This window comes from Oppia nitens, unplaced genomic scaffold, assembly GCF_028296485.1.
Source record: "Oppia nitens isolate AA-2021 unplaced genomic scaffold, nextdenovo-longstitch-racon4-pilon3 scaffold6_pilon_pilon_pilon, whole genome shotgun sequence".
Lineage (NCBI taxonomy): Eukaryota > Metazoa > Arthropoda > Arachnida > Sarcoptiformes > Oppiidae > Oppia > Oppia nitens.
Window position 1 is genome coordinate 3,028,086 of NW_026533250.1, and position 15,819 is coordinate 3,043,904.

General features: G+C 24.6%; 2 protein-coding genes across 2 annotated transcripts; both read right to left on the reverse strand.

Annotated features, from left to right (window-relative positions):
* Positions 1-9,045: 9,045 nt before the first annotated feature.
* On the reverse strand, positions 9,046-11,388 carry LOC128962064 (tyrosine aminotransferase-like). The gene is made up of 6 exons (XM_054308392.1): positions 11,210-11,388; positions 10,959-11,131; positions 9,902-10,335; positions 9,716-9,785; positions 9,509-9,637; positions 9,046-9,430 (listed from the first exon to the last, which is right to left on the reverse strand). The coding sequence occupies exons 1-6, from the start codon at positions 11,358-11,360 to the stop codon at positions 9,101-9,103; spliced, it is 1,287 nt and encodes a 428-aa protein (XP_054164367.1). The 5' UTR covers positions 11,361-11,388; the 3' UTR covers positions 9,046-9,100.
* A 963-nt stretch (positions 11,389-12,351) lies between these two features.
* On the reverse strand, positions 12,352-13,448 carry LOC128962495 (DNA polymerase beta-like). The gene has a single exon (XM_054308869.1). The coding sequence runs from the start codon at positions 13,351-13,353 to the stop codon at positions 12,352-12,354; it is 1,002 nt and encodes a 333-aa protein (XP_054164844.1). The 5' UTR covers positions 13,354-13,448.
* Between the last annotated feature and the right edge of the window lie 2,371 nt (positions 13,449-15,819).

Below are 15,819 nucleotides of genomic sequence, written 5' to 3' on the forward strand. Positions count from 1 at the left end.
ACTGCACATACAACTTACAGTCGACTATTTTCAATAACTATTACTAAAAGAGAGAAAACTACACATACTGTACATAATATAAGTTGTATGTATGTATATATTTGTGTGTATGTGTGTGTGTGTGTGTGTGTGTRTGTGTGTGTGTGTGTGTGTGTGTGTGTGTGTGTGTGTGTGTGTGTGTGTGTGTGTGTGTGTGTGTGTGTGTGTGTGTGTGTGTGTGTGTATGTGTGTGTGTGTGTGTGTGTGTGTGTGTGTGTGTGTGTGTGTGTGTGTGTGTGTGTGTGTGTGTGTGTGCACTTTACAGTATGTATGAATGTGTGACTCGAGTGTTATATTGTTAGGTTTAGTGCATAGATTTTAGGCAACAACTTATGCCAACAACTTGTTTACGTATAATACAAACTCATCAAATCATACCACTTCTCTAATCACTACTACTTTTACTTTAACAGCCTAACAGTCCCCTAACAACACAACAAACTAAAAAACATTTTTTAATTTAAAGTTTGATTTAAGGATTACAAAATCTTATGTAAATTTTTTGTTTTTTCTAAACAGTGATCTTATCTTATTATAATAACATTTGATAGCATATATAAAAATTACAAATTTATTGGTCATTGACTTAATGTTCAAACAACGACAATAACGACAATAACAATATCAATATAGATGAGAGTCTCATGAATTATGGTAAATGAAATGAACTGAAAGAGACTGTTAGCTAATATAGTGATGTCCTCTCTATTTGAATCCTTAGTATTCTTTAGTATTTTTTTCTTCATTTTCCCAATGGATTAGTGAAGAGCATCTGACATCAGAATTGGATGAATGATTGAGTTGTGCTATAAAAGGTAGTCCACTGATTGACCTACCAGTGCTTTCAAATGTGTGTACCATTATTGAAGTGTACCATCACTTTAATTTGGTTCACTTTTTTCCTAAGTGTTCCTTTCATTTACTGTTTAAGTATAAAATGATGAAGTGATCCATTAATAGCATAGTCATAGAGTCAGTCTTTGAGAGCATTGAGACCTTCAACTAAAAGACAAAATGAAGCGAATAAACGAAATGCAGTGAGAATTGACTGAAAATTAGGAGTGAGCCGACAGTCATGTTAGATATATATATTGTATTATCAAATTGTGAGTGAAATGTATTGAGAAATGAAACTGTTTTTCAGTAATTGTCACTCACTATTGAAATAAACTATGGTATAAATAAATTTATACAGTTTGTATACACATTCAGAGAAGTAACCATTTAGTAGGCCAGTGCCATCACATATTGAATTGAAGTGCTCTATGAGTTGATATATAGTTAACTAATATAATAGTTCACGAAATGCCAGACCGGTTTCGGGGCCCACTGGGAAAGGGATCACATTTTGCTATTACACTTGCAATTGTAAGCCAACCATAAGATAAATATATTTTTCTCTCGATATAATGCTTTATCATTCAATTGATAGACACTCTTATAACAAAGTTTGTCTCATAAAAATATGTTAAGCTAATAGTCATATATTGAATTTGTTTGACATATCTATCTTAAGCTCTTAAAGTTATATAAAGTCTAAAAATCATTGTATTGTCTAAAAACTATTTGGTTTTTGGATAAAATCGACAATCAAAATGCTTTAATACGGTTTTGAGGACTCATACAAACTTATTCAATATGATATATATGTTATATATCTATGACTTTCACAATTATATATATATATACAGTGTGTATGTGTCTCTAAGTGTGTGAATGATATATATTATGTTTTAGATCTCATATAAAGCTTAACCAAAATTTAGTGGCTTTCCCTATCAACTGTGTCTCCCCTTTAATGGATTCGGGCGGAGATTACCGTTCAAAAGCACTCTGAAAGAGAAAGTCGTGTGTCGTGTGTTTTGACTGTTTCGCTACAATAAGGCATAAGCCATACTCTAAACAATCAATACTATGTCTATAAATGCATTCAATTGTTGGCCAACACACCATTGATGGCCATCACCAACACTTCCCATCATTTGTGTTGCCATTCATACACAAAATGATTGTTCATCTCATTGTAAAAATTGATATAATTTTTTGTGGTGAGAGTATGTATAGCAATAAGCAAACAATAATTCAATTTTAGTATTAAGCGACTTCTGCCCTCAAATATCAATATATGACATACATTTGAATCATACAATCATTTTGTTAACACATCAAATAAATAGACTGACAATAGTCTTAACATAACAATGTATACAATGCTTATATGCAATCAATTTAATTAACCATCAATTCTCACAGCAAATATTATAATCACTGTTTCCTTCAAACATATTGAGTGACATATTATTTAAATAATTTGAGTTTGAAGTCATTATAAAAATTTACTATAACTTGAAAGACAATACAATAAAGTTAGAAATTTATATATAAATCAATACAATTGGTTTATAATGCAATCAAATTGTCATGTGTTGAGTACTTACAACTTAATACATTAATATTTATGAACTCTTTAATATATTCCGATAGCTTTAATGGTAATTTAGTATACAATAGTATAGTCTATAGTAATGTACGATATATAGTATACCATATATTGATAAATGCATTCAATGATCAAATAAAGTATTTCATACAATATATACCATATACCTAAAGTAAGTTATATACAGTATATAACACATAGGTATATAATGCACATAAGTATATTTATATATACTGTATTACACAGTTTGTATATAATTTATATATATATATAGGTGGAATATACCAATATACATACAATATACTTATATATACCAATAGTTATTTGATTATAATGTACTGTAGTATAGATAGAAACAAATCTGTGAATCTTTGAATATAGCATTCAATAAACTAAGGGATTATTGAAATCCCTGGCATTTCGTCAGATTTGTGGTCACTTTATGGCACTTCTCAGGTGCCAAATGTTCACTTTCTCAGCTGTCAATCAACACATATTTTAATCTCATTTAGCGTTTCCTCAAATTTACATTTGAAACATATTTCAAGTATTGTATTTTTAATATGTTAACACATTATTTGAATAACAAAGCGACACAAGATTTGCACATTTAAATAGTTGTATTGTAATATTGTAATATTATATTAGGTATGTTGTACTATGATTTAAGTAATGGTTAATTTAATAAATGTAATGTCATTTCTAATAAATTTTTAATATGACAATATTATATTAATAAACAAAATTATTAATTATTGGTAAATTGTATTATTTATATAAGTTTATATAGAAATAATTTATCAGTAATCAATTGTATATCATGTATCGAATAAGTGATTTAATACTAATCAGATATAAAGCTATTTTATTTAATTCATCGTTGATTTATTTTTAATAATTGAAGTAAAGTAATGTACGAAAAATATTTGTAAATTTGTTCAATAATTTGTCGATTCATTGGTCCGCAGCTGTGCTGTAAAAGTATTGTCTATTGTATTGCTAAACATAAGTTCAATATTAGCAGTGAATAAGTATTTGGTTGGAAAAGTGAGAGAAAAGTATTTGAAATAATAATATATATGAATAAGATTAGGATCTGAATGCAGATTTGCACCATCACTGGCAAAGACACTGTTATATTGCCATTTCGGATATGTTGTGTTATGTTGATTGTGTTGGTGTTACAAATGTATGACAGCTTAGAGGCTGAGTTTGAGCAGTCAGTGATGTTTTTGTGTAGTACTGAACTATGGGTCCTCTTTTGCCGTGTTTTACAAAGTCTCACATAAAAGACTACAACTTATGATATGCTGTCCTTACCATTGACTGTATGGGAAAATCAATGAACCCATTCTCAGCTTATTTTGATTGTAAAGCAGGATAAGGCTTATATTATAGATAAATACAAATATCATAGAAGACCAACATCACAGCTTCTCATACTTTTAGTAACACATATTCTGATACATTTACAATATACTGTATATGTATTATATAGTACTATAGTTATGTTATTCAAAAGTCTATATTATAAACATCACTGTATTTAGTCTTACATTTCATTTTCACTCTTCAATGGCTTTTTCTTAAAATCTTAAAGCAAATCAAAAATGCATTGAAGTTCAAAATATATTTGTTATATTGTTATTATAAAAAACACATTTGAATGCTCTGAAAGAATACCCGATTTTTATATTCAGATATAAGTATCACTGCATGTTTGACATATTGAATGCCTATTTTGTGTATTAAGAAAAAATATATGTATATATAATAATAATAAATGCACACAATATTCAACAAAAGGACAATCATATAACATAAAGGAGACCCTATTTTGTGTAAACTTTGATCCCGAGCTCTGGTCTCACTCACTAAACACATCCCAAACACGTTATTACACGGCTGTCAATCATTGGTGACATAAAATTAGTTGCATTTCAGTCAAATTTGTTTCATATCACGACAAATACATTTGATATTTACTATGTTTTATATTCAATAAAATATAATAGAATACATGCAGTTTGCCTTGATCATTTTTCTAGATATCGTATAAAGCATTTATGTTATGATCGAAAAATAGACATATCTTTTTGAAATCCATATCATTGATAACTTTTGCTACCATTATATTAAATACTGTATAACATTGTAATACATGTATACATGTGTTTATCTCTATATCCAATTGCAATATAACTGTTTTTTTTTATAACAAAAACACATATAATATCTGATAGCGTAACAAATTGTAAAATATTTGTGACATTTTTCAATCATGTTTTTTGATCACAAATGTTCACATCATTTGAACTCTTCAAACATGATTTTATTTTGTAACAAAAAAATAGTAAACTATATTTGATAATATGTGTAAAGAAAACATATTTTTCAATTTTTTTCTTTATATTGAAGACTATTTGTTAACATTTTGTTTCACATATATAACATTATATTGTAAAGTCAAACAAGAAAACAGATTTACTCGAAAATTGAGAAAAAATCAGATAATAAAATCTTATGAAAACAACAAATACAATGTTTGATATAAATATAAACCATATATTTTTTCATACATTGGGATTCAAAAATAAAAGTAAAAACAAATATAAGTTTGTGATGTTTTGAATTATTTTTGGAATTTAAAGTTATGTTTTTATCACCAAAAAAAAAACACTGAGTGGTCATTGATTTGTTTGTCAATGTATAGCTTGACTGCTCATCAAAAAGATATTTATTGACAATTATGACATGTATTTTATGATTATCACAATTTTTTATTTATATAACAAATATTGATTTTTAAAATGTCAATTTAATTGAAAATAAGTGTAATTTAAAGTTTTGAGATAATTTTTTAAAACAGATTATTATATTTAAAAATTTAAATTAATATAATTTTTTATTTTTTGTTTGTTGAACTTTTTTATGTTTACAATATGTAGATTTTTGATAAATAATCCATTATTTATAATTGATTTAAAATTTGAAATTTTTGAAATAATTATTTTTATTGTTTTATATTAGTTATATTCTTAAAATTATACATTATTTATGATATTGTGATATTGTTAAGTTTGCATTTAAAAATAATTCAATATTTTTGTCATATTTAGGAAACAATGCATTTATTATCCTTCAAATACCTGCCGACCTATTTATGGTTCAATCCTTTGACTTTAACCCCTTTAAGTAATAGAACTGACCATACATTTCATGACTACTTTACAACTACTACTATAAAACTAACAATTGAACTGAATTTTATTATAATGAATGCCTTTTTAAACAATTGTATCATATATTCATTAATTTTAAACACAAGTTTTAATGAGTTATTGCACCAATAAATATTGTTTTATCCAAAAACATCAACAAAAATTTTAACAAATATATTAGCAAAATCTTATTATATTAAAATTCAAAATTCTATTTTTTAGTTTATTTTACAATTAAAACATAAAAATAACTTGCTTAAATTATAAATATAGTTTAATGTTTGTACCTGATTTTAAATTTAAACAATTTTTAATATATGATATACAATATTATTATAGAATATTTTTGTAATATTTATAACATTGTAATTATATTGTTTTATTTTAATAGTTTAGCTTAGAAATTTGTTGCAAGTGAAAGCTAAAATTATCATTATAAACACTATGTTATTAAACTATTATAATAAATATATAAAATTTTTAAAAAACATACAAAACTTAATAAACATAAAAATACAATGATTGGTGTAAAGCACGTGTACTACACATACCAGTATATACAGAACTAAAAAATATTGTATTAATTTTATTAATTAATAAAAAAAAATATCAATAAATGTTTTTTTTTGTTATGTTGATTAAAATATTAATGACTAATTGATTACTAAATTAATTTTAAAAATTTTAATAATAAATTCAATATGTTAAAATAAATAATTTTATATTTTAAATAATATTAGTAACTTATCAAGAATCTTAAGCTGAATATAGTACAACATATAACATAATCAAAATACTAAACTAACTATACTATACATGAAATTAATTTATTACAATTCATTCTGTTATTATAGTAATAATCATTAAAAACTATATATTTTTAAATCATTAATCATTTTTTTTGTCTCTTTTTTGTATTTACTTAATCATTGAATGACAACAAACTATAAAACAAATGATAACGTTTTTTTTTGAAACAAAACTAAATTAATTATATCAGTGCTCTAAGTTAAACCTATGCCTTAATGTTGTTAATAAAACAAAAGAAATAAATAAAATATTTTTTGTTAATCTTAAAAAAACGTTTGAACACAAATATGCGTCAACTTATTGTTTGTCAATTATGTCTGAAAAAGAAAGATATGTCAAAAATATTGTAAACATTTTGATGTACAACAGTCTTATGGTTTACACATTTGCCATAATATTAAGTGTATTATAAATGGCAAGTATATTATGATTCCCACTGAGAAATGGCATGGCTTAGGCATATAACACATAACACAGTTGGCTTACTATAACCACGAAACGGTCGGTTAGATAGAAAGAAAGAGAGAGAGAGAGAGAGAGAGAGAGAGAGAGAATATGTAGTTCCGATTCTTAATGTCTGGTCATTGAATTCAGTGATTGAGTAATCACTCAGTGGGACTACTAGTGATGAGAAGGGTAGACATCGGACCTAATGTTTTATATGTTGACCGTTTCGGAAATTTTAATCATTTCATGACTGGTTAACGACTGGTTATAGTGTGTCTCCCCATTGAATCAAACCCTATGTCCAATGTCTCACATCCTAATAGCTGTACTTTAATAGCTATACATTTGGCCACAAAGTATTATTATTATTATTATTATTATTATTATTATTATATATATATATTTGTTTGTTTGACATTACTTTTATAAGCGATTTATGCACCACTAATAACATTCATTTTATAACTTGTTATTAATATCATTGTTAAACTATATCAACAAAAACCAATACTATAACAAACACCACATTAATCACTGAAATTTATTCAATCGACAGTAGGTCTGACTATTTGACTGTCTTTATATTGATTACAGTGATTGCAGACAAAAGAGTTTTGCTTCAACTCATATTATAACAACGGGTTTTCATTAAACATTGGACATGTAGTTCATATAATAGACCACAAAACTAGTCCTATAAAACCACTCATCCCTCCATTCATTTAATGTGAATAACAGATAGAAAACATTTCTTATTATAATAACAATTGATTTCATGTAAAGCTTGATTAAACTTATTACTGATTAATACATAACATTGTTCTATATTTTAACAAATAATTTTAAATGTATATTATATTTGAGACAAAAAAATCTATCAAATATGCTTAATATTATATAATTTTAAACATTTAATAATTAAAATACAGTATACAATAATATAATAAATGTAATGCTTATATTATGTTTTATTTTAAATATCGAAAATTATATTAATAGTACATTATTATAATATTGTGTTATTTATACACTTAAATAATTTTAAAGTCATTGTAATTTACATAATATATTTAATTTATAGCAACAGTGATTAGACATACAGTATAATAAAAATAAATACTTTTAAATGACGTTCATATCGACGATGATATTTAAAATAAATTTTAAATTGTATTATACATGTATATTGTTATTCAATTTTTAACTATTGATATACTTATAATTAAGTACAGTATAATTAAATAATTATAATAATAGTAATAATTATTTTTATTATATTAATTTAATGGTTTAAGTCATTATAAATTATTTTTAATATATATTTGAAAGACAATTACAATATAGAAAAAGTACAGCACTTTTTAAATAAATATTTCAAAAACAATTCTTGTAATTTAAAATTTTATTTATTTAAAAATGATGTCATAGACTCATAACTTTATTTTTTTTAAATAAATTAAAATAAATATTTTATTGCCAGAACGTGTTTACATAAAAATATAATTAACTATAATTAGTAATTCATTACTTAATATGTTTTTTAGTAAATACTGTTTAATTTTAGTGAACTCATAGACTTTATTAAACAAATATTACTTTAAGAACATAGTTTAATAAAATGTATTTAATTTATTAACTTTAAATAAAATCACTTAAAAAATAGTTTAATCATTTTCTAGTTTATACAATTAAATGTTATTACTAACATTTTAGATTTATTTTCTCAATTTAACAAATATTTTTATAAATATTATTGTATTTTAATTTATTTTATATTTCCCAAATAACTAAAAAAAATAATTATTAAATTTTATTTATAAGTAAATGTCATATAAAAATAATACTGTAACAAATAAATATAATTATATTTTAAGATATTAATGTTTAAAAATATTAAAAATTTATTCAATCATAAGCAAAACAGTTGATAACATTAATTTGATTTGATTATAATTTGTAACATTTGATAACCATAGTTATTTCGATTACACAATTATTATTATTAATTATAGTCAAACTAAATAATTGATATGTTATACTTACATATCATTGATATAACATAAAAATACATGATTGATTATTCACTTGAATCACATAATCAATTAAAAAATAATAAAAATACGTAAATACTGTATTAAAGTAATCAATTAAAACCGTTGTCATAGCCATCGATACCATTGCTGCGGACAAAATGATTTCTACAGAAATAGTCGATTCTATTGAGCGCTTCTTTAAGCAGATCTGTTGGTACCGACAGAACAATCCTAACATATCCGGGATATTGGAAACACTTTCCCGGCAAACAAAATACTGATTCTTCACTAACAAGTCTTTCAACTAATTCCAGATCAGACGCAAACTCGGGAAAGTATATCATATCGACGCTTACCATTATATACATAGCACCCGATGGCATAATAGGTCGTAGACCCGGCACTTGACTTAAAACATCATAAGCAAGTGTTGCATTTATCTTTAATCAAAATAATTATAATAAATTAAAATATGGTATTAAATAAATTTATATCGAAAATAATATAAACACAATTACGTGAAGAAATTCAATGGTTGAGTCAAAAAAACTTTTCGGAGTATTCTTTAGTATGTAAGGCAACGCTCCTTGAGTTACGCTATTAGGTCCAACCAAACGTTGTGCCAATGCATTCAAACCATGTCTTATCTTCAAATTATTTTTATTTAAAAATATTACATTCAGTAATTAATATATAAATAGTAAACTAATTTTACAAAAGCATACCTCATATCCAAATCGGGAATGTCTATCATGAATAAGAATCCATCCCATTCTCCAACCAGGGATTAAAAATCTTTAAATATAAATATAAATTTTGTCAATTAATATAAATTAAATTTGATAAAATAGTATCTTATTGTAAATTTAATTAAATAATTAATAATTAAATAGTAATTATTCATAACAAACTTCTTGGTAGTTCCGCCACATGACAGCACCGGTATTTCAGTAGTAAGTGATGCAATTGGATGGAAGTGATTGCCAGGAAATACTAGATCTTCATATATTTCATCGGCAATTATGGGCACAAAATATTTTTCAGCGATGACTAAAAAGTCTAAAATGTGTTTTTTGCTAAATACTGAACCGCAAGGATTGGAAGGATTGTTATATACAATGGCAGCTGTTTTGCAATCAATTTTGTCCTCCAAGTCATTCAAATCAATTTCCCAATTTCTTTCGGGCAACAGTTCATAATGTCTTATTTCAACGTCAATTAGTGCCGACAATGTCTCATACAATGAAAATCCTGGCCGCGGCACCAGTATGTTTGCACCGGGATTTGTCAATACAGTCATACATAAGTCGAGTGCATGCGAACAACCACTCGTCAAAATCACGTCCTAATTGTGAATAAGAATCATTAAAAACATTTTAAATAATAAATTGAGTTTTATATATATATATATAGTATAATAAAATATGTGCTAATTATTTATTACATAAATTCAAAACACGTTTTATATCATAAAAAGTGTTTGAGGAAAGACATGAGTTGTTACTAACCAATCGGTTTTATATTCTGATACAATAACTTAATTATATTTCAATATATATATAATCATTATTGAGAATAACAAAGTAAACTTGTAAATAAAAATTAATTTATCTATTTTTTAAATTTTCACAATAATTATTTGTAATTTGAATAAATTAAAAAATTGATGTTTCCTATTATATAATATATCTCATTAATACATAACATCACAAATTATATGTTAAGCTTAATAAATGGAAAGTTTATAAATTTTTATGTAAGTCAGAAATAGTTGAAAAAATTGGTGGTTTGCCCTTGGATTGTATGTTGGACTGGGACTGGGATTGAATTGAAATTAATTTACAACAAGTGCTGCACTGATCGACCTTCTAATGAAATGGTCTTATCTGTCAAAATCTATGAATTTTTAGTAATCACTAAATTTTTAGGTCTTTTCTAATACATAACACCAATAGATTTAGGCTATACCTTAGCCTCTACTTGTGCTCCAATGACTGAGCAATACTCGGCCACAGCATTCCTGGCCTCTTCACAACCGGCGGCCGCAAAATATCCGTTATTTTTGGCTGATTTAACGCTTTCTATCAATCCATTTATTGTCTCTTCACATGGATTTAAATTACCAAAAATTGTTGGATCGCCTAAATTTAATAAATAAAAAATAAAATGTAGTTATTTAACAAAAAATTAGATAATTATCAAAATAAAAATTATAATACCAATAGAAAGTGGTATAAATTGTTTGTCGGGATTTGGCTGCAGTTTAAGGGTTTCGACGACATTTCGGATCGGATTTACTGTCAATTTAGCCTTTTCTGAGACACTAACTGACCATTCAAGTCGTCGTTTGACTTCTTTTTTCATTTCCATATTTATTAAGATAAATATCAAATAAATTGTCAACTATTTTGATGAATAACACCAAATACTTAATAAAATTTTCACTAATATGTATTAATATTTAAATTACTAATAGTAATTATAATAGTAGAAATAGTAACAGTACGTATAATAATATAAAATGTTTAAATAGATTTTGGCCACAATTTTTACATCCATTAATAAAAATTTAGTTTTCAACTAATTATCTAATATAATAAAAATTGTTTTATTACAATGGGTTTATATATATTATAATTGTTTCAATATATGATTTATATGTTTAAATATTAAAACAACATATTAATATAATTGGTAAGAGTTTTATAATTATTTATCACAAGAAAAAGGATAACAAAAACAACATATATATACATAACAACACTTATGATTAAGTTTTGCGACAAAATGTGATCTCGTATTGAATGTATTGCTTCGGGCTATTAATGTTTAAAATATCAGCAAAAATTGGTAAATAAATTCTTGTGATCTAATGTAACGATCAAACCGGTTGGTGAAGACATTTAATTTGATGAAATATTATCAATGGTTAAGACGTCATTATGACGAAGAAATTTACTTTATTTCATCGCAAGGACATCACTGGTATGTCTGTCGAGTGAGTCGTCGACAAGAATTCACAATTGGTTTCAAATGATTTGCTCTGAGATTAAGTCATTTGACAAATAAATAACAATTTACTAAATATAAGAAATATTTATATAAAAAATAATTATGAATAAATTATATAATCATTTCTAATGATTAATAAGAATTGTTTACTATATTATATTTTTAATTTAATTTAATTTAATTTATCACAAATACTATTGATTTAAATTTTTATATAAAATTAATTGATATGACTGTTAAATAAATAAAAGTGAATAACATCTAAATTAGATACAAACAAATGATAATAAAACTCGAAATCTGATAATAATCGAAACAAAATTAATTTATTTATTGCAAAAAAACAAAACTAGAAATTTCTATCTTTAGGTTCTTTAAATGGAAAGTCAATGTATTCAAAGATTTCTTTCTCAGAGATGATAGGTATGGGTTCTCCGGGAACTGAAGTCAATCCTAATTTTCTTAATGAATATTCATTTAAAGTAAATCCCATTTCGTTGGCCTTAACTCTCATTTGTTGATTAAAAAAGTCATTTCCTGTAAAATACAGGACACCACAGAAATATTGATCGTACGGTAAGAATCGTAAATCAATTCGACGATGCGGTCTATCTGTGGACAGTCGACAGACACCCATAAACTTTGTGTCACCCAATGAGATCCTGTCGGTAATGAGTCCACACTTTTCAAGACAGCGAACATAATCTTTGAGATACGTTTGTTGTCTGGATTTTAACTGTTCAGACGTTAATCTCTGATGAGTCATAAGGACATCAATATCACCACTTTCTTGAGATTCGCGACGAAATGATCCACAAATGGTTAACAAAATATTTTTGTTAAATTCATTCATTTTGTTTATAAGTATAGTCTCGATCTTCATTATCTCATTTCTTGGAATTTGTTGTTCAAATTCTTCTAAATACTTGAGTCCAATCTTCTGGTGATCAGTCAGTGTGTGTGCGATTGACTTCAACTGATCAATAGTATTGATACCGTCGGCCATGAGTTTAGCGGCCACTTTGGGACCAATGCCTGAAACTCTCAGCAAATCATTGATTGTATTGCTTTCATTTGATTGTCTCACTCTATCTAATTGACGAATGGATCCATTGGTGATATAGTCCATAATCTTGGCCGCAGTCTTGGGTCCGACTCCGGGCAACTTAACGGCCTCAGCGGTCGATTCGATACGTTTCGGGTAATCCGTCACACTTTTGGCCGCTTTTCTGTACATCTGATACTTGAATCGGTTTTGATTGACATTCATCTCATGTTTGGCCAACTCTTGTAACAGATCGGCGATATCTGAGTTGACATTCGCCGTCGTTATCGATGTCTTTGAAGTCATCACTCAATTGATTCAATCACTCAAATCATATGTCATTCAATTGTAAACAACAATTCAAAACATTTAGTGTTATTATTGCATAAATAACGCAATTATAGTCCAATTGTCACTAATATTACAATAATATTATACAATAATAACTACAGTTTGCAAACGTAGTGCTGATAATCAATCTAAGAGTTAATACAAACAAATCAAATAGTTTTAATTCAATTGATTTAAATATAAATTGAGATTTTTTCAATTAAATATAATTTATATATTATATGACATATTATATTTTATTTAACAGTAACAACTTTTTAATTTTCATTTTAATTATATAAAAAAGAGATTTATTTAATTTTCTTTTAAAATAAAATATAAAATAAGTAAAGTATTGTATAAAACTATTAAATAGTTAGAAATTATTTTAATTTTTATGACAGATTTTATTATAATTAAAAATCTTAATTTATATATAATATAAACAATTTGTAAAACTTTCTATTGATTTATATTAAGTAATCAATTATAGAAGCAATCGACATATTTTCCAATATTATTATTATCTAAAACTATTTTTTAAAAACATTTACATTCAAGTTTGTAAGTCTCTTAATCACATAATTTACATTTACTTATTTTTAATTAACATTTTATTTTTTATTTATAATAATAATAACAACATATTTTCATATAGTCAAATATTGCTCAACTTATTATTTAACTTTTTTTTAAATTAAAAGTATTTTTTTGTACGACAAATGAATATTTTTATTAGTTATATTCGTTTAATTATTTATCAAAAGTTTCCATTTAAAAAAATAATTATTATTGTATTTTTAAAAATTTTACTAAAACTATTAATATAATTTTAAAACAGTATTACTTTCGGTATTAAATATATGCTATATTTCAAGTAGATATAAAATTTTACAAAACTTACTTTTATTTAATGGTTAGTTTTGGATTTACTTAATAAAAATCATGAGGATAATATATTTTGAAATATATACTACTAATAATTAATTAAATAAATCATAATTGATAATTCAATTCAATTTGATATGATATAATTAATAATTGAATATACTAATAGGTTTTATTGTATTTGTAATTGTATTTTATTGTATTTTAAAATAGACTTCAATTTTGACTAAATCTTTAATCATGTTTAAAATACAGCAGTTTTATTACAATATATTTATTATTTATTTAAATGACACACACCCTTAAATACAATATTGATAATATAATGCATTACGAATATTGTACATGTACTGTATAATTACATTACCGTATGTATATTAACCATAAATATATAATTATTTATTTAAACATCTTAATATACGCTACTTATACTGTATTTTATCTAATTTTAATTTAAGAATTAAATAATTATGATTAAAATGTTTTATGAAATACAGTAATATAATTTAAATGCTTTTTATCAATGCTTACTATTATAGTGTTAAACTAATTGTAATGCAAGTGATGTCTACGGCTGTGTGTATACAATGTGAAGACAATTGAGTGCAATGTAGACATCGATGTCAGTCAATAACAGTTAACAAATAATAAAGAAATAAAATGAAAATTAAGGGATCAGTGTTGTGACTATTAGTGCCATATATGATAACCTGAGACGGGAAGAGAGGTTCAGACGGGAATAATGACACAGAAATTGTGTGGAAATTGATTATAAAATTTGTGTGCTTATGATATTAAAAATTTAAAAAATAAACAATTTTTTAATACTAATAATATATTTATTGTTTTTTTTAGTTTCAAGTATATTCTAATTATATATAAATTTTATATATTTGTTTACTTTAAATAAAAATATTTTAATTTAATATAAACTGAATGACAAAAAGATTTATCTATTATGATATCGTATATTCTTGTTATATATTTTGTCAAACAATTAAATTTGTGTAAAGGTTTTAATTAATTTCTGTACAATATATATAATTGCATCAAATGCTAATTCCATGATATAATATCGTATATTAATATAATGATTGAATAATAACTGTAAACAGTATAACATTTAATTATAGAAATTAAATAAATGTCAATTAAAAAAATAATTTAAAAAAGATAAATTAGGATATTTATACTAATAATTAAATAAACAAAAGTAAAGATTAAATATTGTTATTTACATTATCATATATTTCTATTGATTATGTACTTTATATCTAAGATTAGATTAGATAATTAAATTAATTACATAGAAAATATCATTTTATAAAAATGTTATTAATGTCTATGATTTTGTAATAAATGATTGTTTATGTAACTAAATTTATAATATAATTAGCAATATCCTATCACCAAAGTCAATTAAATTTGATAAACTTTGCTAATTAATTTAGTGTATAAATCTTATCGATAAAAACTATCTTTTTGTTTAATTTATCTGAATCATATTTTTAACAATATCTTAAATCTATATATAGTTAATATCAAATATAGTAA

What these genes read in the sequence shown, in the direction of transcription:
- LOC128962064 (XM_054308392.1), bottom strand. Translation starts at nt 11,360, where the DNA reads ATGGAAATGAAAAAAGAAGTCAAACGACGACTTGAATGGTCAGTTAGT. An exon ending in ATTTATACCACTTTCTATTG is followed by an intron (nt 11,132 to 11,209) that starts GTATTATAATTT and finishes TATTAAATTTAG; the next exon opens with GCGATCCAACAATTTTTGGT. An exon ending in GAGCACAAGTAGAGGCTAAG is followed by an intron (nt 10,336 to 10,958) that starts GTATAGCCTAAA and finishes ATTCACAATTAG; the next exon opens with GACGTGATTTTGACGAGTGG.
- LOC128962495 (XM_054308869.1), bottom strand. Translation starts at nt 13,353, where the DNA reads ATGACTTCAAAGACATCGATAACGACGGCGAATGTCAACTCAGATATC.